Genomic DNA, 27427 nt, shown 5'->3' on the forward strand with positions numbered 1-27427 from the left:
TTTCAATGGACCTACTCTGGGTAGGAGCAACACTTGGAAACTACCCAATATGTCTAGGTTTGGGAATGAGAATGTGGAATGCTGTTTTCAGCTCCTGTGTTCCTTACTTCAAACTTTTTGATTGCTTCTCTCTTTTCTGTGACGTTATCATTTTCCAAATTTGTTGCAGAGTGCCTCAAGTTGGTTTTTGTTTGTTTGTTTGTTTTGAACAGGACAGCAGGATAGAAATATTTGCAATCAATCAATCAATCAATCAATCAATCACATCCAACACAGGAAAGCTGCCTTACACAGTCTCATATCACTGGCCCAAATAGATCATGTTTTGGCAGCAGCTTTCCAGGGTTTCAGGCAGGAATTGTTCCCATCCCAACCAGGAGATGCCAGGAATTAAACCAAGCACCTTTTGTATGCAAGGTGGACTGGATACTTTTTCATAAAGTATGCAGTGCTGATGTGCCTGTGTTCTGATTATTTGAATCATCACCCTCCGGTGGTGGAAAATCTTGGGCCATTCCTAGAAGCTGTCCTCGTTTCTCAATTTGATCCTTTTACATGGTTTTGTATGGTATTTTATGAATTGTGACTTGCCATTATTTTTATTGATTATAATTTATTAAATCTTTATTGTAATTGTTAACTGTTTAATTACTATTTGCTGACATTTAATTTTGCTGTTTACTTTTATATTCTAATGGATTATTGAACATTGCTTTATTTTTTATGTTGTTTATTTTAAAGTTATGTTTTTATTATATGACTTTTTTGTATGGGATCAGATTTTTATTAGGTATATGATCTTTACTGTCTATTTTGTTGTTTCTTCAGCTTGTATACCACCTTGTGTGTATTAATATAGAAAGGCACTGCACAAATTAAAGTCAAATAATTTAAAAGAAGAAATTTAAGTTGTTCTGGAAGTACCATGAAAATCCAGGGGCAACTGGTTTAAGAATGAATCCAGTAAGTGTGAATTATGATTGGAACACAGGAAGCTACTTTATGAAAAGTCAGACCATTCACACACCTAACTCAGTTTTGTCTACACTGACTATTAGTAGCTCTCCAGGGTTTCAGAAAAAAAAATCCTCCCAGCCTGACATGGAGACACTAGGGATTGAACCCAGCAGGGCCGGTGCATCCATTTAGGTGAACTAGGCAATTGCCTAGGGTGCCAAAATGGAGGGGGCGCTGGCCAGGCTTGGGCGGGATGGGCTAGCAGCAGCTTCTCCACTGTAGCGGAGAGGTGCTGCTTGCCCCCTACACCACCACCCCGGCTCCCGCTAAAGCAGGCTTTGGCGGGGGGCGGGCGGCGGGGCGGGCAAGCAGCAGCTCTCCGCTACAGTGGAGAAACTGCTGCTTGCCTCTCCACCCCCCCACCTCCCGCTAAAGCAGGCTTTGGCAGTGGGGGGGGGCGCACCAGAAGGTAGTTCGCTTAGGGCGCAAGAAGCCCTAGCACCGGTCCTGGAACCCGGGACCTTCTGCATGCAAAGCATGCAAAGCTAAGCCCTCCCCTATATAGCTTAGACACTGAGGATATTAATGGGCAACTCCAGAGGATGGTAGTACCATTCAACATTTGCTGGGTTGCCAAGACCAGTCAAGGACCCACCACTTCAAAAGGACTAGTCACCTGGGAAGGTTGAAAGGAGAGCAAGAGAATTCTTGATCTGCTTGCCCTGTGTCTTGCAAAACCCTGAAGTCAACTCTGGAGCATTTCCTTGAAGGAATGCGTAATCTTGGAGATGGGGGTGGGATATTGCTTGAACAACTGTGGCTGAACTGTCTTATTTACAGTAGGGAATAAATGCTTTTAAAGTGTTGTACACAAAGACATTACTGTCTGCAATATTAAATGTTTATAAAATGTCACTTTAGAAAAAGAAGCTATTTTGAGCAAAAGCTATGGGCAGTGCCAAAAGATGTCTCCAAAACATTTGCCCAAGAGGGACAAAAAGAAAAAGAAAAGAAAAAAGAAAAACAAAAATTGGGGGAGGCCCATTTCTGTTTCTTTTTATATCAAAAAGCAACAACTTGCCAGCTTTTAAGCAGTTTTAAAGGGCATCGTTAATTCTTTGATGAAAATGTGTATACATCTGGCACCAACAACTGGCTTGACCCATATTATATTCCCAGGTGACTTGGCCTGGATGATGGAGGTTTAGAGCTGATGACTGCTGGTTCTTAGGAGCAGCTTTTCTGCTCAAAAACAAACACACAGTAATGCAAGCAAGCAAGCAAGCAAGCAAGCAAACAAACAAACAAGGGAGCAATTTGCTGGTTCAGAACAGGGAAATATAGGTTCTTATTTCCATTCCCATTTTATATAAAGGGTAAACCAGCATCAGCTTAATGTTGAGAGCATTTGTCCAGCACAGACAGTCAAATACAAAGAGCTCCTCTGGAGCACCCAAACACCTGGGCATTTCCAGTGTTTTGTTTGTTTGTTTACTTCCCCTGCTTAACATAAGTTCCTGCATAATGAATTCACTTAATTTATTGCCACAAGAAGTGGTGATGGTCACATAAGTTTAAATGGCTCTAGAAAAGGACATGGCACATTCAGGGAGGGTAAGGACCTATAAGAAGGAAGGAGGGAAGCTGTGACCCTCCAGGTGTTGCTGTACTACCACTCATATCACCCCTGACCATTGACCCTGCTGGTTGGGTCTGATGGGAGTTGGAGTCCAGCAACATCTAGAGAGCCACAGATAAGGACTGGCAAATCTGCCAACTGCAGTTTCCTCTGTTTCTCATTCTTCCAGTCATAAGCTCAGTTCTCTGCATTTCCTCATCAATTTGCAATTCTTTTTTAAAAGCCCTCATTAAAGTTCATCAACATTTTAGCACAATATAATATTTGTATGCAACTTTGCCTAACACATTTTTGCAATGCAATTTCCCCTAATATAATGTATTTTTATATGTCATTTTCACAAGTTGTTGTTGTTGCTGTTTAGTTGTTTAGTCGTGTCTGACTCTTCGTGACCCCATGGACCAAAGCACGCCAAGTACATGCATTTTAATCCACAATTTCCCCCACTACTGTATATGAAATTTTGTACATACAGGTAACTCTCAACTCCTGCTTGCTTAACATGTGCAATTTAAATTTTATGTGGTTGAAGGTTGGCTGGCTGAAATCACAGAAATTAGATGCATGGAAGGTGGAGAGCTAAAAAGCACTTTTTGCACAGGGTCTTCCTGGCATGGAAATAACTTTTAAGCTCTGAAACTAGTTTACCAGCCTCTGGGAATCTCTTGCATGGGTTCTGGATGGGAGAGATCTCATAGGAACTTGGACAGTCCTGCAAGATACTGAGAGCCTGGCACATACTTGGAGCCTGCTAACCAAGTCTGAGAGCTTAAAAGCTCTATACATTGCTTGGAGGGAGTAGGTAAGACCTGTCTGGTTTTCCGGCTCTGCGTAAGGCTGCTCATGAGGGGACAGTTTCAAGGGGGTGGCTTGTACTTTTGCATATAAGTGTCATTCCTGGAACGTGACCCCTGCAAAAGATGTGAGTTGTCTTGTATTACTTGGCTGAACAACTGCACTGCAAAACTGGGAGAAGTGCAAATTTCAAAGAAGGGCTGTGTTTTGGTTTGCACATTGCTTTGGAAATGACCGTTCCCCACATTAAATGGGAAGCGACTTTGCGCAGCCCCCTTGGACACTAGAGCGGCTCCTGCCAGTTCAGGCTGCCGTCGCCTTTCCCGGGCTGGATACCTGTGGTCCCCGCCTACCTCAGCCAGCGTCCAATCCCACCTGGGGGAGGCGTTGCCAGGGGGATTGGCCAGGTAAAGGGAGGGACCACCCAGCCCATACAATAGAAGATGTTACATACCTGGGAAGCACCACTCGGGCTCCAGAGCTTCTCCCACCCTCCACTCTCTCAATTAACCTTTTATTTTTGCAGGTTAACCTCTTCTCCATAGGTACGCAGGCGCTGCTATGTCAAGGCCACTGTTGAAGGGTCGGAAAGGAATTTCCCTGCATTGGCAGGTTTTGCCTTTCCCATAGTGATACGTTACAACTTTGGCCGTTTCAGGCCTTGGGCGGAATCCTTTAGTCATCTTCCTAAATGGGTGTGGGGCAGCAACCCCATGCCCCCAGTGCGGCGGTGATACCAGGGTTCCCCGTTAAAGGGGTCTAGGGGGGAGGCATTGACCATACACCAAGAGGTTGTCATTGCCCTCTCCCTCCAGTGATGGCGAACGGGGGGCGGGCTCTCTGCTTGAACATATGTTCACCAGAGCCAGCCCAATCCCCACACATTCTGGATAACCCTGAAGTCTCCCAGATCCCCGGCTGGGGGGCTGGGAAGGATAAACGCCCAATGCCTGAGCCAAGGTCTCCCTACATCTGAATATTAATAAAGTTGTGGCCAATTTTAATCACATATCAGGTTGTCTCGTGTCATTATTCTGCTCAGGGGTCGCCTGGATTTTTGGGGACTCCGCCTGTCCACGCAAATATGAATTAGATAGGTTCGCTTTGTACTGTGAACTGAACTGACTGAATTAAATCTCACCCATAACAGGTTCCCCAAACCTGACATAGAAAGAATGGATGGCAACCATGGATGAACTTTTCCAAAATAATGCCCTGATTGTGGAACATTTTCCCCAACATTTTTTTTTTTTTAAGGAGACAGAGACTAACACTTTCTTATCTGTCCAGGCATAGTGTCTAGATTTTGTTTTCCTTGCTGTGGATGTTTTTGCTGTTTTATCTTTTTTCTTTAAATACAGTTTTGTTTGCTATATGGACCCTTGTTTTGTATGTTGGTTACGTCACATTCTTAGGTTTGATAAGCCAATGCTTATTTTATATTTGCAAGCAAGGGTGAGGAATAAAGCTTTCAAATAGTGTGTGTGCCTTCGGCTCATGCAGAGCTTTGCTGGAAGCCAAATGGAATGTTTTGGTGGTTGGATTTGGATCCTGGACTTTCAGCTGCATCTCCATATTATAACTGAAGTCTATATCTGGGTTGTTTTTTTTTAAGCATAAGAAAAGACCTGCAGCTTGATCAGTCCAGCATCCTGTTCTCACAGTGACCAAACCAGATGCCAAGTAGGGCCAGCATTCTCTTTCTGCTTGGCATGAATGAACAGAATCTGACTTTTATTTGATGCCTGCCCAGATCTGAAAATGAAAATATAACCTAGTCCCTGCTGTGTTTATTATACAAATATCCTAGATTAGGATAAAGCAGTCCTGCTAGGTCAAGATCCTGTCCAATGCAGCACCCTGGCTCTGAAAGTGACCAGTTGGATGCATCTAGAAAGCCCACAAGCTGGAAAAGAAAGCAATAGCTTGCTCCCACCATTGTTCCTCAGCATTGTTATTCAGAGGCATAGTGCCTTTGATTATGGAGGCACTATATGGTCATCATGAATACTATCCACTGAGAGCCAATATGGTTAGAGCAACAGACTAGGCCCTAGGAGACCAGAGTTCAAACCCCTACTCAACCATGAAGCTCGACTGGGGCCAGTCAATAGGGCTCAGTCTAACCTACCTCACATGTTTGTTTTGTAAGGAAAAATGGGGGAAGGGGAGAACTGTGTATGCCCCTCCCCCACTCTGAGCTCCTTGGAGGAATGGAAGGATATAAATGTTAAACAAACAAACAAACAAAGAAACAAACCAGCCATATCACATTATTCAGAGGCAGTAACATGTCTTTTTACCTAGACTCTCAAAAGAAGGTTGTGATCTGCTTCAGCATTGCATTCACAAGCCAAATTCTACTCCTTCTGGACACCTTACCTAATACGACAGTATGAACAAGAGGGGATTTAAGTATTTCAGAAACTCACATCAGTTACATTATAGTAAATGTTGGGCTACGGAATAAGCCATTGAGCTCAGATGTATACTTGGATATTTTCCCAACCCTAGCTTTTATTCCCAGTGGTAATGACTAGAGAAGTGAAGAAAATGGCATAAAACTTCCTTTGTTTTAATCATATACAGCTTTTGCTGCTATCCAATATGATTAAAGTAAATGATTATTGCACTTGCTCTGCTGATAGAAGCATCATTTATGAAGAAATTCAGGGGGGAGCTGTATTAACTGCCTGCACATTTCCCCATCAATAATCTTCCTGCAAGTGGGTTGGTTAACTACAGAAAGTAATTACAAATTATTGTTGGCTCTTTTTTTTTTTTAAAAAAAAGAGTAGATTGCATGGAGGGGGGAGGGGAACAGCAACCCAGAGAATTTAATGGAATTCTTCAGGGTATTACTTTTCAATTAATGGGATTAATTTAATGAAATATCCCTCTCCTAGCTGGGTTATTAGATTTGACGAAGGGCTGTGAAACTGAAACATCCATTGTATTGCAGGAACAAGCCATGGGTTTGTGCACTCTCAAACAATGCACACCCCAATGCCTAACTGCATAGCATCATCACAATACCTGCTGGTGGGGAAAACTTCTATGCACCTTTTAGGCAAATCCATAGCATTCAACACATCTCCAATGAGAATAGGGATGCCCTACTTCCCTATACACGGCTGCCTTCAGATATCTTCTAAAGGTTGCATAGTTGCTTATCTCCTCGGGTCACATCATACCATACTCTCCAACATTTCTCCAATGAAAATATAGTGGTGCCCCGCTAGAAGAAAATAATTCGTTCTACAAGTGTCTTCGTAGAGCGAATTTTTCGTCTAGCGAAGCGGCAATGCAGCGTGTAGGTTTTCGCGTTGAGAGAAAAAAAATTCGTCTTGCGAGGCAGCCCCATTGACTTTTTCATCTTGTGGGGCAGCCTTCCGCTAGCGAATGCCATTAGTCTAGCGAGTTGTTCGTCTAGCAAGGCATTCGTCTAGCGGAGCACCACTGTAAGGATGTCCTAAAGAAAAGTGGGACATTCTGGGATCAAATCAGAAACTGGGATGGCTTCAGTAAATCCGGGACTGTCCCTGGAAAATAGGGACACTTGGAGGGTGTGCAAATCTCGAAGGCATGGGGTATTTTGTCAGGGAAGGAAGTAGCAACAACCCTATTTTAAAAAATGTGTCTTTAAAAATTCAACATGGATATTCTTTCTTTCTTTCTTTCTTTCTTTCTTTCTTTCTTTCTTTCTTTCTACAAATCCCAGACTGAGCATCTGGTTATTTAACTATCCTAGTATCCATTAACCTGAACTCTGAACTATATACAACAATACGTATTAAAAATTAGCAATGAAAAATTATCAGCTTAAAGAGCCAGCAAATCCAGAAACAATATGATTTTTCAAATGTAACTTTCTAAACTTAAATACTCCCCCCCTCATTTTCTTAGTGTTTAATATGTAACTTGAGAAAATTTGTAATTCCTATATCGTGGAAAGGTTCATTTCTTTCAGTAATTCAACTTAAAAGGTGAAACTAATATATGAGATAGAGTCATGACATGCAAAGTGAGGTATGTCAAGCCTTTATTTGTTATAATTGTGATGATTATGGCATACAGCTGATGAGAACCCCAAATTAACAATCTCAACTTTGGGGTTTTCATCAGCTGGACGCCATAATCATCACAATTATAACAAATAAAGGCTTGGCATATCTCGCTTTGCATGTCATGAGTCTATCTCATATATTAAACTCCAGTAGCTAATGAAGACAATTGCTTACATAAATGAACTTTTCCATGATATTCTAATTTTTTGAGTTTCACCTATGTGTGTGTGTATAAAACTTGTTTTCAAACAAGCTTATTTACATATCTGCATTCTGATTTTTTTATTTTATTTTAGAAATACTCAGTGCCTGTGCTAGATATGCAACAGAGACACAAGGCTAACATTTGGCAACCCTGGCTGGGATCTGAAGAGTGAATCCTTGAAACATACCCGCCTGCCGCACCTACCAGAGGCCACATGCAAATGGGGACAGGCTGGCCCAGTAAAAACCGTTGGTGTATAAGCAGAGACTCATATAACCCATCCCACTCAACCCACAACCCATCATATAACTACATCCAACTCAACGAATGCAACAAGAGAGGATTCCCTGGACTGCATCCAACAAAGTTATACTCAGTGCAGACCCATTGCCATTAACAGACCTCAGTTAACCATGCCAGCTAATTTCAGTGGGCCTACTTTGATTATGACAAGCATTGGATGAAACCCTCAGTCTGTTTTCTCCTCTCTTTCTCTCTGTTAGTTAAATAAGGACCCAGGATTGATTGCAACGGTAGCAGTGCAAAGGAAGGGGGGAAGAAGAAGAAAATCCCCCCTCCCTGAGCCATGCAAGCTACTGGACAAGCAAGTGACTTGAACATGATGGTTTCAAGATAGTTTCTCATCTTCCAGGCTCTTTTTTCCCTGATGCATAAAATAACAGCCTTGCCGATTACTCTTGACTAAGGTACCCGATTGTGGTGACATTGAGGCTGACCTTGGAGTCACCTCCCCCGCTGCCGCACTCTCCTTTGTCGTACCACCATTTGTTTTTCAATTTGTCCAAGAGGCCTTGCTCATTCAGTTTTAATACTGCCAGGTTAACAGCATTTCTTGAAACGATAAAACATAACTCGTAAGAATAATGCACAGATGCTCGGTTAAAGTCGTTAAAAAACGTATAAAGAAAGGAGCAGAAGGAGGACAAATTGGCCGGTAATTTTTGTTTCCTCTTTTCTCTCTTTCTCTCTCTCTCTCTTTTTTTTCTTTTTGGTTTTTCACAGGGAGGTGGAGCTATATAGAGAACGTGTTTGTTACAGCAAATAACAGGGTTTAAATATTGGAAAGGTGGCATGGAGGATCTAAACATTTGCTTAAAAAACGGAAGTGTGCGGGATGGGGAAATTGTCTTTTGAGAAAAAAATAAGAAGGAGGAGGAGGAGGAGGAGGAGGAGGAAGAGGAGGAGGAGGAGGAGGAGGAAGAGATTTAAAAAAAAGAGGCGACGAGAACACCACGTCATGCAATTAACACCCGTCACGTATGGCGGTTTTTAACTTGGGCTTTTACCATTTAAATTGAAAAAAGCCACTGGACTGTAAAATTAAAAACAGCAACAAACAATCGGAAAGGACAACACGGAGAGAACATTTAGAAAAAAAAATGGATGCATTAAAGTCAATGAAACCATAATTTACCGTCTTATTTAACTTCAAGGAATACTGATTTTTCTTTTGAAAACTTTTTTAAGTTTACCTCAAATCCACAAGAAAGAAAAAGACAACACAATACATCAGGGTAGGTGGAATACTATAACAACATGGATATTGTTATATTATTCCACCCACCTTAATGCTGAGCCTTTGGGAGTTGCTACACCATAGCCTTTGGAATCCAGGTTCCCACCAACTTTCATTGTGTCACAAGGCTTCCGTTGTTCAATGTACTCATTCATGGTCGATTCGAGCAGGAAGGCAAACTTCCCCTTAGATTTCCTCACGCGGGCCACCCCGTCCGCTGTTGTTTTGGCAAATACAGATGGCTCTGCTGACTTCATGTACGACCACATTTTCTCATAGACAGCTATTTTGGATCTCTGCAGAAGATAGGAAGGTGGGGTGGAGGAAGAAGGAAAGGTTAACATGCAATTTCTCACTATACAAGATTCTTAGCAGGGTCCAGGGGTTCCCAAACTGTGGCCTGTGGACCACTGAGCTTCCTTCAGGTGGTCCGTGGCATGTCTGCAATGAACACTCGTGATGATATTTAACTGTATTTTTGTTGAAATAAATTAAAAAAAAATAAAACATACAGTAGCAATTCAGAGACCAACTAAGTTTGTTCTGGGTATAAGCTTTTGTGTGCATGCACACTTCTTCAGACTTCACACATCTTTTTTTTCTTCTTTTATTGCATTTTATTGTATAACAGTTTGAATTCTATGGAATTCAAAGTCTAATAAAGTAAAATGCAACACAAGAAATAAAGGAAGAAATAAAAATGCAATTAAAAAAACCCACAGAGCATCTAGAACACTTCATTGTAATCGCTAAAACAAGCAGAAATATCATTAAGTGGTCTGCCAAATTTCTTGGAAATTTTCAAGAGGTCCATAGGGGAAATGGTTTGGGAACCACTAGCATAGGCCATATCCCCCTGCTTCTGATATATTTTGTTCAAATGTTTAATTCATTCATACAAATATTTTTGTACCACTTTTCATCAAGAAAGAAATCAGAAAGAGATTTACATTGTTGGGAAGGTCCCTAGCTGAGAGGTAGAACATCTGCTTTGCATGCAGAAGGCCCCAGGTTCAATCCCTGGAATCTCTTGGTAAGGCTGGGAGAGACTGTCTGAAAGTCAGTGTTGACTTCTAGACATAGTTCTTACTGTATGGCTTTATGCATTTTTGTTGTAAACCACTTTGATATTTTAATAATGAAATAATTATATATATATATATATATATATATATATATATATATATATATATATATATATATTATATTATATTATATATATATATGAATAAATAAATTAAACAATACTGTGCTTGGTGAGCTAGTGGTTTAACTCAGTATAAGGCAGCTTCCAATGTCCCCCAAATCCAGCAAAATTAAGCAATACCATATAAAAGACAAAATCTAGACAAGTGAACGGGGTTGCCAACTTCAATAAAATATTGAAGATGGGGAGGGGAATAGGTAAGCCCTGTCCTGCATAACTGATCTGTTATGTACTGAGCTGAATCCTAGAATAGGATCCAGAATACAGCAGTCTGTTTGGTCCTAGAACAACAGGATCCAAAACGCAGCAGTCTGATTGGTCCGCAGGAACCACCCAATCCAGCTCCAGGTGGAAGTGAATCAGCGACCTGATTGGCCTGCAAGAGCAGCCAATCAGGCTCCTGGAGGAAGTGAATCCGCAACCTGATTGGCCTACAGGAGTAGCCTGGAATTAGCCAATCATGTGGGGCCCATTGTGTAAATAATGTATATATATCAGGCGTTTTGGGGAAAGATTCATTGCTACTATGAGCTGAATAAAGAGCATGAAATTCACACTTGACTCCGAGTATATTTCATGATCATATGACATGGGGCACACACACACCATTTGAATGGCATCGCTCATCAACTTGGGGGGCTCTGGAGCCCTCAAATATTTAACTGAGGGTCTGAAGGGACCTCAGCCCCTAGAGGTTGGCTGCTATGCAAATGAAGTGGAAACATTAAATACAGTAAATCACCCTACAATACAAAAACACCATGAAATCCACCGAATGTGCAGAATTAACATGCAAAAATCCATTGATCATAGGAGCTAACCAGACCCACCAGACCATATTATGTGGTGAGGGCAGTGGTGTAGGAAGGGGTGTGTGGGCCACTCCAGGTGTAATCACTGAGGGGTGTGTGTGACAAAATGGCAAAAATATGTGTTTTTAATATAAATTTTAAAAAAATGGGCTCACGACACTTAAAAAACAACAACTCCTGCACCCAATGCACCCCCCTTCCTTTGCCACTGGTAGCTAGGTGAGGTGTGAGGCACTGGGCGCCACACCGCGGGACCTGGAGCATGCCTGAGCCACGCGTCTCTCCTGAGGGGAAGGTGGCGGGCGGACTGCCTGCAAGCTCCGCACTGCTTTTTCGAGCAGTGCAGGGCTCGTGTCTGCTCACCACCTCAGCCACCCTACAGCTGAGGGGGAGGCTGCAGAGAGGCTCCAAGCAGTGTGCCCTGCCTTGGCTCGCTCCACCCCCATGGGCAGTTCGCCGCGTCCCCAGCTGCAGGGCACGCACACTGCACCAGGCACCCAAGTGGCTAGCTACATTGCTGGGCGAGGGCAAACCTAGATGCACTGGGAGTGAGCTAGCTATGCATTCTCCCCTTAAGAATAACCCAGCCTGCCTCCTGCTCTTCTTCCCACAGCATAGTCTGTGGCCCTCCAGAAGTTGCTGTCAACATCCTTGGCTGGAACTGAGCTGGAGTCCAACAATGACCATTCCCCACATTAAATGGGAAGCTACTTTTGCATGGTCGCGCGCAGCCCCCTTGGATCCCAGAACGGCTCCTGCTAGTTTGGGCTGGCATCGCCTTCCCCGGGCTGGATACCTGTGGTCTCCGCCTACTTCAGCCAGCGCTCTGCCTGGGGGAAGCATTGCCAGGGGGATTGGCCAGGTAAGGGGAGGGACCACCCAGCCCGCACAATAGAAGGCATACCTTACCTTGGGAAATGGCAGTCAGGCTCCAGAGCTTCTCCCACCCTCCACTCCCTCAATCAACTCTTAATTTTGCAGATACCTTCTCCACAGGTATGCAGGTGCCACTATGTCAAGGCCGCTGTTGAAGGGCCGGAAAGGAATTTCCCTGCATTGGCAGGTTTCGCCTTTCTCATAGCAAAACGTCACAACTTTGTCGGTTTCAGCCCTTGGGCGGAATCCTTTAGTCATCTTCCTAAATGGGGGGGGGCATGGGGCGGTGACCCCACACCCCCAGTGTCGCGGCGATACCAGGGTTCCCTGTTAAAGTGGTCTAGGGGGCAGGCATTGACCATATGCTGAGAGGTTGTCATTGCCCTCCCCCTCCAGCGACGGCGAACTTGAACGAGCTTGAACATACGTTCTCCAGAGCCAGCCCAATCCCCACACATTCTGGATAACCCTGAAGTCTCCCAGATCCCTGGCTGGGGACTGGGAAGGATAAACGCCCAATGCCTGAGCCAAGGTCTCTCTACACCTGAATCTTAATAAAGTTGTGGCCAATTTTAATCCCACAGCACGTTGTCTTGTGTCATTATTCCGCTCAGGGGTTGCCTGGGGTTTGGGGGGACTCCGCCTGTCCACGTAATAACCAGAGAACCACGGGTTTCCCATCTCTGGTCTAGGATAAATGGTGCAGTCTTCATTGCAAACACCTGTGTGGAATCTGGATCTGATAGTCAAGGTTCACAAGAGAGCACAAATAGGGCAGCTATATTTATTCTCCTTGCATCTGTGCTATTATGGGTGAATTGGGTTGTATGTCTATGCTGTTTTTACATCGAAAAAGGATGAGTGGCTGATGAGAGCTGATGGGGAACAAGTATGGAAAACATAGCTCAAATTTGTTAGCATCAGGTAGGGTTGCCAATTTTTCTTCTGGTAGAAGAAGAGAAGAAGAGTTTGGATTTGATATCCTGCTAACATTCTCCTTTCCCTTCCTCCCCCACAACAAACACTCTGTGAGGTGAGTGGGGCTGAGAGACTTCAAAGAAGCGTGACTAGCCCAAGGTCACCCAGCAGCTGCATGTGGAGGAGGGGAGATGCGAACCCTGTTCCCCAGATAACGAGTCTACCGCTCTTAACCACTACACCACACTTGTAGCATTCTTCTTCTCTGAACTGCTGGCCCAGCAAGGAGAAATCAGCAGTTAAAATTCCAACCTGCCCCATCATGGAACCCCCATGCCGGGGGAAAAAAGAAAAAGGGATTTCACATTCATTGAGTAGATTCAAATGCAGCCCTGAGACCACAGGAGTTCAGTTTGGCTGATGATATACACAGCAGGGAGGACATACTAAAACACTATATTAAATAGTAAGGAACTCTGTTTTAGCAGTGCACATTGTTCGAACCTTTTGCAGGAAATCAGTGAGCCTCCCAAGACCATCAGTATTATAACTCTCTATTTTAAACTTTTAGTCTGCTGTGAGTAACCTCTGGCCAATGGGCTTAAGCAGGCATGACAGGGTTCCTTGTCTGGCCCAAATTCTTTAAACCACACCCACTGGCCCCACACCAGATGTCATATAAGATGCAGCTGCAATGGAAGGTTGGGGAACTTCCAGTGTGCCCTGATTGCAGGGGTGTAGCAAGGTAAATTGGTACCCGGGGGCATTTTTTTGGTCACCACCCCCCAAGGCATGGGAAGGTCAGGTGGTACCCGGTGCAGAAAATTTCTTGTCAACCCCCCCCCCATTGATCCCCCCCCGCAAAAATGGTTTAAAGTTATTTCATATTTTCTTACAAAGGAATAATAAAAAGTAATAATAATAAAAAAACTTTTATTTATATCCCGCCCTCCCCGGCCGAAGTCGGGCTCAGGATGGCTAACAACAGATACATAACATTGGTATAAAATCAAACAATAATTAAATTACCTCCTAAAAACATCTCAAAATCAAATTGAAGTATAATTAGATGGCTTTCCACAGGGTTAGGGTTGGGAACAGTAAGTGTTCTCTGAACTGAAATTTCAGCCTTCATGACATAGGAAAACAGCCAAGTGAACAGCTATTTTGGTGGAGGAGGGCCAAGATATTAACCGACATGCATGAAATTTCATATATAGTTATATAATCCCTATTATAGTAAGATAAGACCTTCGGAGCAGGCATTTAAATAAAATTCAAAAAAAAAATTCAATATTTCCCCCTCCAAAAAATGTTACTTAATAATGTCACCCCTTCCATTATGGAACATGGGGTGGACCGCCCCCCCTTGCTACGCCCCTGCCTGATTGTTTCTTTGCAAGCGCAGCTCACTGACATCAATGATCAGCTGATGGGCTTTGAACCTGGCCATTTGCAGGCATTGTTTATATTCAAACCACACCTGGAAATGGGTGTTTTCCCAGGCTGGCATTGCAGTGAGTTTTGCTGGTTTGCAGAGGAACAAATGCCCACTGGAATCCAAATCACGCTGGCAAATGAACAAAATTCTGCTTTTATTACAATTCACTGTTCTTTTTTCTGATTTCTTTATGGCATGCTTTAAGATCCTGCAAGTTCCTTATGTGTCAAGCGACTGAAATCACCACCACCATCATCTGTGCCCTTTTGCATGTAAAAAAGCATGTGCTCTGTACAGTGCCACAGTCCTTTCCCTATTACTCTGATCTCAACTCAAGTGGGTTCAGTGGCCTGAAGTAATTAACATATCCTGGTGTAAATGCAGTGGTACATAAAAGACTTCCTTCTGATCTAGCTTCCTAGATTTGGCTTGCCCTCATCACAAACACATGGAGAGAAGCCAAGTGTTGAAGCCCACAAATGGAAGTGATTTCTCTTATGTACTCTGCAAAATCCATTTTCCTTTTTTTTGATACTTGTCTTTAGAAGACTAGAGGCAAATATTTCTTACAACTTCAAGAGATAAAGATGATAGCTTTCTGGGGGGTTGTTTTGCATGTGTGTTTTTAGGGACAGTTGAAATGCAAACATGTTTCTAAGTCTTTCATGTAGGCCTTCAGAGAGATTAAAACTACCTTCTACAACCAGATGTTTATTGTAGATTATAAATAGACATGATCAGCAACTCCTGATGCTCCTTCAGAAACTCCTCCAGAAATAATTAAGAAGACTACCCTCTACTTTCACTGCAGAAAACAGACAGGTGCCTTGAGCTACTATTTTGTAATCGCTGCGAAGGGCCTTGGCTCAGTAATAGAGCTTTGCATGTATTCATTGTTAGTTCTACTCAAAGTAGAATGTAGCTAACATAGGTACATTAATTTCAGTGGGGCAACTGTGGGTAAAAACTTAGATTCAACCCATAAGGCTCCATTAAAACCTCAAATGAGATCTCCAGCATCTCCAAGTAGGACTGTCTAAAGTCCTCTAGACTAGAGCTAGGGCTCATCCACATTTCCATTTGTCCGGTGCATAAAAAGGGCAGGTCCGAGCAGTTTTCCACTTGTCCTGTGCTTTCTAGCCATGGGTCTGAGCAGTTTTGTCTTTCCCCAAAGAAAACCCGTTCTTTAGCACTCAATCAGAACAACACTCTCTCCATGTGTCCCTATTAACCAGGGACAGTCTCAAAATTAGAAAAGCCAGTCAGGTTCTCATTTGAGCCTAGAATGTCCCTATTTCCTCCACCAGTGCCACCGTCACCAAGCCCGGAAAGGAGGTTGAACCAGCGTTTGTCCTAGGTGGTGGTGGCAGCAGCTGCAGCTGCAAGGGAACATTCTGTTGCCTCCCCCTGGCTTCTCCCTGACCTCTCTCTGGCCAGCGCTACCACCCTCTTCCCTTGGGCAGCTTGGAGTGGTTGCTGGAGAGCAGGCATGGGGGAGGAGAGGCTACTGCCCCAGCTCTGAGGTGCATGCAGAAGATAGGGCTAACCTGGGCAGCAAGAAAGAGGGAGTGGAGCAGAGCACAGGGAATCTTGATTTTTATTTTTATTTAAAAAAGGTGGCAGAGTGTGAATTTTGAAGGATGGCATGTATTTTGGTTCCCATGTTTCGAAAGCATGGATTCAGTAGGTTTGTCATTAAATGTGAACTAAATTGAATTCTCCCCCCCTCCCTAGCTGTGACCACGGTTTGTTCTTGGTAAGCAATATTTAAGAATAAGAGAGATCCTTTTGTGTGCTGGGACTGCTATCACTTCCTATATTTTCTTGCTTTGCCTGCAGGGAAGAAATTATTAGGCCCTGGGAGCATTACAAGATTGCTCTGGAAACCTAGTGTGGTGTACAACGCTAAGAGCTCAGAGGCTAAGCGAGATGCCCAGAGGATACAAGCAAAGAATCCTTTCTCCAATGAAGTTCCCGTCCCTAAAGATAGAGCAGTCATTTAAGGCAGGAAAATAACAAGCATCATTTCATCCTGCATGGTATATGTGTGACCAGCTAAGCTCATAATCTGGTGCTTTGGCCAAATGGGCATCTAACTTTATGGATGTCTTTATATGTTAACTGCTTATTGCACCTTGTTGTAGTCCCAGGCTATGTGGGGGTTCATCCCTTTTCATTTGCACAACTACCTTCAGCAGTTGATTAGGATGACACAGAAAGTGCCCAATAGCAGCTTTGGCGGCTTGTGAGTATGGAGAGGCCTGTGAGTTGCGGACGTACCACACTGGTGTGGCAGGAGAGGATGGCAAGTGTGGCAGGAAGGTTTCAAAGAAGCATTTAAGCATTTCAGTGTAGCATAGCATAGCATAGCATAGCACAGAAACATTGGGGCGGGGGAGATAGCACACTCTTCTTATTTCCCTATGTCCTTTCAACTGTGGCATTAGGTTCTGCAGCAGCAGAACTTCCATATCTACTTGTAAAATTGTGGGTCATTAGATGCTGAGTGTAATTAAAAGATTTACCATGCAAATAAGTTGCCACAGCTGTAAACTTAACACAACTTCACTTCTGGATTGTTTCTTCTCCCCTCTCCCAGGTATCCCACAGTATCACAACAGTGGCATATTCATTACTTCAGAAATTTGGATATTTGTAAATGGTTCTCATCTTGAGGAAAAGGCTGTCAAAGGCAGCTATCCCATTTTGATACAGAGGACTATCTGACAGCCATCCTCAAATATCTAATGGGCTGTCACATGAAGGATGGTGTAATTTTGTCTTCTTCTGCTCTGGACAGTAGGACTCAAACCAATGGATTCTACAAGAAAGGAGATTCCAACTAAACACCAGGAAAAACTTTCTGACAGTAAGAGCTGTTCAGCAGTGGAACAGACTTCCACGAGAGGTGGTGAACTCTCCTTCCTTGGAGGTCTTTCTTGGATGGCCATCTGTTGTGGATGCTTTAGCTGAGATTCATGCCTTGCAGGGGGTTGGACTAGATGATCCTCAGAATCCCTTCCAACTCTACAATTATATGATTCTAACCAGAAACAGTATCCATGCCTCTCTTCAGGAGCATTGGGTATTATTCTACAGTTCTCCACAAACAGGGGTTTTAAACTCTGACAAATATGATAAATTAGAAAAGAGAAAGGCTTATTTGTGTTGATGAGGAGATGAGAGTTCGTTTGTCTCAAATTGGACCTGATATAAATGAGATTACCAGGCAAGCTCACACCTCTTACTGAGTTTGTATACATTTTTAAGTTACATAGGTAAGAGTCTTGTTTATAATTATATTTTGGGAATGATTTGTGTTCTTATGTAGCTGTGTTTAAATTTTTTTCCCTAGATGTCCCACAATCATATTATGAAATAGTTGTGTTCTGTACTATAAATCAATGACTGCTAGGAGTTGTTTCTTTTTGTTTTCCAATGTATTTCCTATCATGAAAGAATTTGGTGTGGTGCTAGCAAATTTTTATTTTGAAATTGTGGCTCGGAGAACCACTGCTCTGAGCAATGGTGGTGCTAGGGAACAACCACAAACTCACTGCTGCCTTGGCCTAATGAGTGCCATTGCCTATGCTCCCACTCCTGAACCATCTGTTGGGAGCTGCATGCTGGTGATGAGCAGGACCAGAGGCAAAAATGGGTAAGTGTATGGTTGGCTGAATTCCAGGCAATCAAACTTCAAGAGGTTTCTACAACCCCCACCAACCCACAAACCTCTCTTCACCTAGGCAAGCAAGAGCATTGTTGCAGTTCACGAGCACATTCCAGCCAGCCAAAAGCACCCAAAGAACATGCCTGGTAAGAGGCCTTGTGGCCGAAGGAGGGGGCTTGTGGCCTAGAGACAAGGGGTGTGGCCTTGGGAGATTCCCTAGGGCAAAATAGAGAAGCCACCGGGTCTAAGATTCCCCAGTCCTGCCAAGGTTCCTTCACTCCAACATGCACACACAGAGAGATGGGGAAAAAACAAGAACCAGACCCAGTGCAGAGGCAAAACTAGGCTTTATTTCACCCAGGTCAAAGACACAGTTTGGCACCACCCCACATGCACACACACAGGCTGGGAGCCTTAATGGCACCCCTCTGGAGGCTTCACCCGGGGCAAAAAACCCAGCTAGCCCCCTTAGCTAAGGCACCGTCCAGTGATCTCGACCATGCCAAGCAGACACTAACATGGAAACTGAACTGCTCCATTCCAAGTCTCTCAAAGCCTCAGGTGAATTTGGACAGTTTTTGGGTTGTAGAAGGCAAGTCCTTTGGGCAGTAAGTAAGTAAGTAAGTAAGTAATTTAACAACTGTTGTTTTTGGGCTTTGACATGCATTGTGTCTGTTATCATTATTTTTTAAAAATGCCTGGATGGGTAGCTGTTTTAGTCAGCAGCAGCAAAAATAAGAAAGAAAGAAAGAAAGAAATATTTTGGTGCCTTAAAGAATAACAAATTTATTATGGTACAAGCTGGGGTGGGGAAAAACAGGATTTGGGGCCAAATGCGTCACTCCAGGCTCTCAGCACTCTCCCCAGATCATGCTCCTCATCACAGCCCCTGTTTTTTAGCCTGATTGGAATGCGTCCTTGAGTTCTGATACAGCTTTTTGAGGGACTTGATAAAGGATAGAGAGGACTGGATAAGTATGCTGTACAAAGGTATATTACATTTGTTGCTTTGCCCGCTTTTGCCTCTGGCCTCTCATCACCACTGACATGTGGCCCCCAAAAGGCTGCCCAGAAGGCAATGCGGCCCCCAGGCCGAAAAAGGTTCCCCTCCCCTTATACAAGCTTTCATAGATTACATTTTACTCCATCCAATGCAGGCAGCTCAGGAAAACACTTCAAACTATTGCCACAATAATCAGTGGTAGTCTTTAAAATTCCGAAGAAGAAGAAGAAGAAGGAGAGAAGAGTTTGGATTTGATATCCCGCTTTATCACTACCTGAAGGGGTCTCAAAGCGGCTAACATTCTCCTTTTCCTTCCTCCCCAACAACAAACACTCTGTGAGGTGAGTGGGGCTGAGAGACTTCAGAGAAGTGTGACTAGCCCAAGGTCACCCAGCAGCTGCATGTGGAGGAGCGGAGATGCGAATCCAGTTCACCAGATTACGAGTCTACCGCTCTTAAGCACTACACCACACTGGCTCTCGAAGGATTCTTTGCCATCCTAAGTGAGGCATGTACAGAGCTGGACATCTCTTTTGTGAAAGGACCTACCATTTGTGATGTTTGTAAGCTTTTTTTAAAAAAAAAGTTGTAAAAATACCTATTATTCATTTAGGGCACCCCTTCAATCGCTCAAAAGGTCTTTCATCAATTAATAATCTAACCAAATCATCACCTGCACACTTGCGTCCCTACTGAGAAGCTATATATTTTCTTCTAACGAGCACCTATTCATGTGACACAGCAGTTATATAAAGTGGTACAGTAAGTTAGGGGGTGGATGGAAGAATATGGAGCCTTAGCTATCTCAGGCAATGTCACTATCATTATCGCGTAGTTGTTCTCCCAAAAGTAGAACACGGAAACAGGGAGTGATTGCATTTCCCTGGGGCTCTGGCTGCTTTGCTCCAGTGATACATTCTCCTAGCTACCAAATTAACCCGTTAGCTGAAGCTCTGCTGTTGTTTCACTTCAACAACTTTGCAATTCATGCTTTGCTCTCTGACCTGCACAAAGTCTTAGGTCTCACAGTTAGTGTCTTCTGCAAGCAAATATTCATGAGATAATGAGTGGAATTTGCTCATGTATGTGTTGCAAATCACAACTAGAGGTTAAATGGAGTGGAGGGAAGATTTGCAGGATGCAAGTCAAAGGGGACAATTTATCAGCCACGCCAAATTTTGCTATGAAGATATAAAAGATTTCACTTTAGGACCAGGAGTGGGCAGAGGTGCAGTAGTCTGGGGTCAAAGGAGGTCGAGGCCCTGTTACTATTTCTGCAACAGGGCCCTAGTAGGGTCCCTGTCTCCAGCAACCTAGAGATGCCCAATCAAAATGAAAGAGGAAATTTGTAGCCACCAAAAAGAAATATTTTCACTCTTTGCACTAACTGAAGCCAGAGTGAAAAGAACTACTGTAGTGGTTTTTCTGTATGCTCCAAAGTTAAGCTCTTGGCAATATTGAAAACACAAGATGCTTCAGTTTCAAGAAAACGGTGTGCAATGGAACTTCAAGAAAAGCACGTCACTCCAAAAGAAGATATTGGAACATTCCAAATCATTTGCCCACACCCCATGTACATATGCACAAAAAAGTAGATCTAGCTGAAAGGCAACATATGGAGATCTGCATTGGTCATTACAATGTATCTCTAATGATTATTCATGTATAATCTTAGAAGGTTGCATAATCTTAAAAGAGTGTGTGGCTGAGACTATAATGAAGTTACTCTGCACTTCTGAATTTGCCACTAAATTCTGTGAGTAGGGAACTTCAACCCCAGGCCAAGGACTGAATGCAGGCCTCTAGACCCCTCTGTCTGGTACTTGGTATTTTCCACAGGTTGCACCCATTCCCTGGCCACATTCCTTTCCCCTTGGCCCGATGTGCACCCTCTTTGAGTGTTTTTGTCTGGCTAGAATGTGCCATTGAGCTTCAATAATGATTCTTGCTTGCTTAGAGGGAGGGTAGAGAGGCAACTAGCCTACTTTAATTGCTCCACCCACTTTTGCTTTTTGTCCTGCCCACCGCTGGTATGTCTCCCCTGGAAGGTTGTCTGGAAGAGAGTGTAACTGAAAAAGGTTCCCCACTCCTGCTTTAAAATGCACGCTGTGTGTGTGTGTAAGTGTAAGAGAGAGCTAACTGGGTGCAAGGGTCACTTGGATCTACTGGAATTATCAAAAACAAATGGCGACACCATGCTATTTTTGTGCTAATTATGGTTTCCACCATCCTCTTGTTAATTCTGATGCACTGAAAGAATCAGATTCATTATGCAACTTTAAGACAATACATTACATTCTCCTAAACCCAATAGCAATGTATTCAGTTTTTAGTCATGCAATGTCCTGTCAAAACAACAACAACTTTGTACTCCAAGGAGCCAAAAGTGACATACATAGTTATCCCCATTTTATCCTCACAATAACCCTGTGGGGTAGGTTAGGCTAAGGGATACAGTCACTAGCCCAAGGTCAGCCAGGGAGCTTCATGGGTAAGTGGTGATTTGAACCCTGGTCTCCCAGATCCTAATCTAACCACTACACCACAGGAGCCTGCTAGATCAAGCCATTTAGTCCAGCATCCTGTTCTCACAGTGGCCAACTTGGTGTCTAGAGCAGGCATAGGCAACCTTCGGCTCTCCAGATGTTTTGGCCTACAACTCCCATGATCCCTAGCTAACAGGACCAGTGGTCAGGGATGATGGGAATTGTAGTCCGAAACATCTGGAGAGCCGAAGGTTGCCTATGCCTGGTCTAGAGGAAGCCCACAAACAGAACCTGACTGCAATGGCAGTCTCATCACTTGCAACTCCTAGCAACAGACATACAGAGGTGTACTGCATTGGGCAGCAGAGGTAGAAGATCACCTCAGACATTTTGAAATAAAAGGGATTTATTTAAAAAATTGAATCAAGGGTTACACTAAGAATGCTAAAACATTCACAATATCTATCCCACCGGGATAAAAGCATTCCAGAATGTGGATAAAATTGCACAAAACCCACTGACTGCCATTTATAGCACCACCCTTGTAAGTGTTGCATTGTTGCAAAAGGGCTAGTGTTGCTAACTAGAAATAAGTAAGTAAAAAAGAAAAAAAGAAAAAAGTAAAGGGCCCCTGGCAGTTAAGTCCAGTCGCAGACGACTCTGGGGTTGTGGTGCTCATCTCGCTTTTGTCCGCAGACAGTTTTTCCGGGTCATGTGGCCAGCATGACTAAGTGGAATCATTTGGTTGCCCAATAACTTGCAGCTGAGAAGCTGCAGGAGCTCAGGAGCTATTTGGAGCATAAAGTATGTTCTACTGTGAAAATGTCAAAAACACAGATGAGAACACCATATCATGAGAACTCAAGGTGCATTTTTTTTTAAAGAATGGGAATGTTTAACCTGTAAAGTTTGAGTACTGCCAACCACCAAACCATTAGGATGGCTAGGGAAACAGTCAGCAGTATAAAACAGGTTGCTGGCTGGATGCTGGCCCAGTCCTGAAGCAGATGAAATTCATTAACATCTGTTCACATAAAATGAATTGTTGGTGTGGTTCCACTTTCAAATAATAAGTGTTCCCCATTTCATTAAAAACAACACCACAACATCAGTGACTAATACTTTGTGGCTTTGCTAATGAGGTCAAAGTCTGGACTAACCTAGGCACCTCTCACCTGCACATGGCTAAGTGCCAGAGATTCTGGAACATGAACCAAGAACTTCATGTTCAAAGACCTTGCTGAGTGATATATCTGTGCTCAGGCACCAGAATACTACTCTGAGCACAGAAAGAAAGAGGAAGAGGACAGCCAATAAGCAGAAAGGAGCAATCCAAACAACCAAAGAACTGGAGCATGTGTCATATGAAGAAAGGCTGAAGTGTTCGTTGCTTTTTAGCTTGGAACAAAGGTGGTGTATAACAGGGTGCAAGTTGAGAACAAGGGGTTAAGGCAAAAGAGTCCCCTCATTTCATGACTTTAGAACCTGGATGTGGGTGATCCAGTGAAACACAAGGAAGTACACCTCCACAGAATATGTAATTAATCTGTGGAGTGCAATGCCACAAGATGTGGTGATGGCCATCCACCTACTGGTAAATGGCATTAAAAGAGGATTAGACAAATTCACGGATAAAAATGAGAAATCTGTTAACAGCTATCAGCCATAGTGACTGTAGAGAAGCTCCAGGTTCAAAGGCAGTATCTGACTCAGTATCATTTGCTGGAAAGCAAGACTATGTGAAGAAGAAGAAGAAGAAGAAGAAGAAGAAGAAGAAGAAGAGGAGGAGGAGGAGGAGGAGTTTGGATTTGATATCCCGCTTTTCACTACCTGAAGGAGTGTCAAAGTGGCTAACATTCTCCTTTCCCTTCCTCCCCCACAACAAACACTCTGTGAGGTGAGTGGGGCTGAGAGACTTCAGAGAAGTGTGACTAGCCCAAGGTCACCCAGCAGCTCCATGTCGAAGAGCGGGGAAGCAAACCCGGTTCACCAGATTACGAGTCTACCGCTCTTAACCACTACACCACACTGGCTCACAATTGCCTTCATGTTCTGGTCACAGGCCTCCAGGAGGCATCTACAGCAGGGGTCCCAAAACTAAGTCCTGGGGGCCAGATGCGGCCCAATCGCCTTCTAAATCCGGCCCGCGGATGGTCCGGGAATCAGAGTGTTTTTACATGAGTAGAATGTGTCCTTTTATTTAAAATGCATCTCTGGGTTATTTGTGGGGCATAGGAATTCGTTCATATTTTTTTCAAAATATAGTCCGGCCCCCCACAAGGTCTGACCAGCCCCCCACAAGGTCTGCTGAAAAGTGGACCAGCCCCCTGCTGAAAAAGTTTGCTGACCCCTGACCTGATCTACAGGATGCTGGGCACTATGGACCTTTGCTGAATCATACCAGGGATCATAATATTTCAACAAATCTCCAGGTAGTGCCAGTTGTGCCTTATCATCATCATCATCATCATCATCACCACCATCACCCTGTCTTTTTCCCTGATAAGGATTCAAGGGTAAAGAAGCAGTAATCAATGAACTAGTAATAAAAAACAGAGTGTCACATTCTCCCATACCTCCTGTCCAATGCATTTAAGCACCAGCCTTTTTCCTCAGCTCATGCTCAGGGATTAAGAACCAATGGCCCTTTAGAGGTTGTTGGACTTCAGCACCCTTCAGCCTTACCCAGCATGGCCAATGGCTAGGGGCAATGGAAGTTGCAGTTCCACAGCATCTCCACCCTTGCTCTAGCTCCTGCTTAAGCCCTAACTCTGGGCCCAGACCCAACCCAAGTCTTCAGCCCTCAGTGGACTCTTTATCTGAAAGTGTTCCATTTGGAATCCAAACACCCAAGGTCTTAGCCTGACTATGACCCCAAGTTGTAAGGTACATAAGTCCTTATTTTAGCTGTCAGTGAAGTTTCAAGTTATGCTGCCACAGTCAATTTCATCTCTCCCACCAACCCCCTCTCTTGACTGCACTAGATTTCCCTTTACATATTATTTAGAATTCCAGATGCATTTTCCTCCAAGAGACATAGCAATAAAGCAACCAGTTCTTTTAATTGTACATTGCAGCATTCAGATATTTAATGATTTCCTTTTTTTTACACCTTGTAACAACACTTGCCTTTCATTACTTCAAAGAAAGGATTTCTTTTTCGATAACAGAAGAGGGTTCTTTTCCTCTCTGCCAGCAATTGATCTTTTTAAAACACACACACACACACACACACACACACAACCCTATCCCTATCACAGTTTGAAGACAACAGAAGGGCCATAGCATCCAACTCTCTGGAGATGGAGATAGCAGATGAAAATAGACAGTTGCCAAAAGCATTAAGGAAATATCCTTGAGTGTTTGCGGTGAGACATTTTTGCACAGACTCCTAGATTTAGGGTGCAGGAAGAACTGGAGATATGGTGGGGGGAGGTTTTCAGCTAGTCACTCACTGCAGCTGTAGTCCAATAACACATGTATTACACCCCTGCATTAAACCATAGTTTATTGTAGTGTTCACAATAACTGGTCACCACAATAAACTATGGTTTAATGCAGGGATATCCTCCAGATGTTGTTGGACTTCAACTCTCATCATACCTAAGCATTAGTTATGCTGGCTGGGACTGATGGGAGTTGGAGTCTAACAACATATAGAGAATATCATTTTGCGTATCCCTGGTATAATGCAATATTAATGAGAAATGAGCTCATATACCCATCTTCTCTTCTCGTGCAACTGTGCAGAGACTGCAAGCATTTCCCCTTAGCTTTGATTAACCACAGTTTAGTGTTGTTCCAAACCCTAAATTGTGGTTAATCTGAACTATGGTTTGCCAAAACAATCCAGCTGCCATGTCTCTTAAGTGGCTTGTTTCAAACAAGCCATAAACGCGGCTCTCCACAGCTTGTTATGTTTGGACAGCATGACAAGCTGCAGTTAATGGGGGGTGGGGTGGGTTTAGCTCTGTGAGGAGAATAGCCTCCCAACAATTCTGAGCACTCTTTACAAATTACAGTTCCTGGGATTCTTTGCGGAAAGCCAAAGGTAGTTTGATATTGCCTTAAATGTATAGTGCAGATGGGGCCTAAGAGGGCTGATTCACTCCTTCCTGCTCGTACTGCCAACTAATGAACCACAGTCTCTGGTTTTGTGCTATGTTCAAATAAGGGTTCTTGTTTTGCTTTGCTCCAGCAAACCACAGCCAAGAACAAACCATGCATATTGTTGAGAGCAAAATAAACCATGGTCTCTGGTTCAGACCTAATGCTATGCCAGGGAACATAGTTTTTTTCCTCTCCACATGAACAGGAAGGAGTGAAACAAGCCAGAAAGGCAATCCATTAACTATGGTTTGCCATGGCATGTTAATTATGAAAAGGCCCTCTCTAAAACAAAATTACAGTGTACCATACCAGGCCTGCTACTGGAATGTTAAGCATGCTTACATATACAAAGATTCTTTTGAGACTTATCAGCATATAGTGATCACATCAAAAGGGGAGGAGAAATGTACCTGCTGGATCTTCCCTCCACCCTGAACAGGGCTTACACATCTACAGGAACATAGGAAGCTGCCTTGTACCAAGTGGTATGGTCCATCTACAATTCTGCTCATCCTTCACAACTGGCCATGCAAGATGGCACTGATCTGAGCCCAGCATTGTCCGGAGGTCAGCACCATTTCTACCTATGCTGTCTGTGCTGACTGGCAGCTGCTTTCCAGCGTTTCAGTTAGGAGTCTTTTCGTTTTTACCTGGGGATGCCAAATTTGAGCCTGGGACTTTCTTCAAGGAAGGTATGTAGAATCATAGACTCATGGAATCAGAGAGTTGGAGAGCCATTTAGCCCAACCCCCTGAAGTTCGGGAACATTTTCGCCCAATGTGGGGTTTGAACCCATTACCCTGAGATTAGGAGTCTCATACTCTTACTGCCGTCCAGAGTGGCCAGGGAAATCCAGCCAGATGGGCAGGGTACAAATAGGCAGTGGTGCCTCGCAAGATGAAATTAATTCATTCCGTGAGTCGTTTCGTATTGCGAAAAATTCGTCTTGCGAAGCACAGTTTCCCATAGGAATGCATTGAAATTTTCGTCTTGCAAAGCACAACCATAGAAAAATTCGTCTTGCGAGTCACCTAAAAAAAATCACAAAACCCTTTCGTCTAGCGAGTTTTTCGTTGGGCAAGGCATTCGTCTTGCGAGGTACCACTGTAATAATAATAATAATAATAATAATAATAATAATAATAATAATAGACTGAGCTGCTCTGCTATTGAGCTAGGACCATCTCCCTTACACCCATAGCCTCTCTTCATGAAACTTTTGCAGAGCTTTTAATTGAACACACAGTGCCTACATGCATGTAGGTTTTGTGCACATAGATTACATTCATATGTTAGGCTGAAGATGGAGCAGCTCCAGAAGCTGCAATCTTTCTCCACAAACATGCTGAGTGAATAAAGGGTGATTGTGCTTCTTCCTTTTAAATAATAATAATAATAATAATAATAATAATAATAATAATAATAATAATAATGAAATAGTTTAGCCTTTGTAACAAAAACCAGGAAACTTACTCTAAAAAATTCTTTGGTTGAACCTGAATCCAGAGTTCCATAGGCTATTTCGGTCTGCTTAGCCAAGTCTTCAGCACTTTCTATGGGAGACACCATCCTTTCCACCGTAAGGAAGGCAGCAAGGTTGGCAGTGTAGGAAGAGATAATGATGAGGGTGAAGAACCACCAGACGCCGCCAACAATTCGCCCTGAGAGAGATCTAAGAAAGAGTAGATGAGGTTATATCGGTTA

General features: G+C 43.4%; 1 protein-coding gene across 1 annotated transcript in view; it reads right to left on the reverse strand.

Annotated features, from left to right (window-relative positions):
• GRIA3 (glutamate ionotropic receptor AMPA type subunit 3) overlaps positions 1-27427 on the reverse strand; it is a 199254-nt gene that overhangs the window by 26483 nt on the left and 145344 nt on the right. Inside the window, exons 12-13 of the mRNA XM_033138270.1 lie at positions 27197-27395; positions 9249-9496 (exon numbers count right to left, since the gene is read on the reverse strand). Of these exons, the coding sequence (XP_032994161.1) occupies positions 9249-9496; positions 27197-27395 (447 nt within the window). The remainder of the gene's footprint in view (positions 1-9248; positions 9497-27196; positions 27396-27427) is intronic.

Source organism: Lacerta agilis, chromosome Z, assembly GCF_009819535.1.
Source record: "Lacerta agilis isolate rLacAgi1 chromosome Z, rLacAgi1.pri, whole genome shotgun sequence".
In the NCBI taxonomy this organism is placed as follows: domain Eukaryota; kingdom Metazoa; phylum Chordata; class Lepidosauria; order Squamata; family Lacertidae; genus Lacerta; species Lacerta agilis.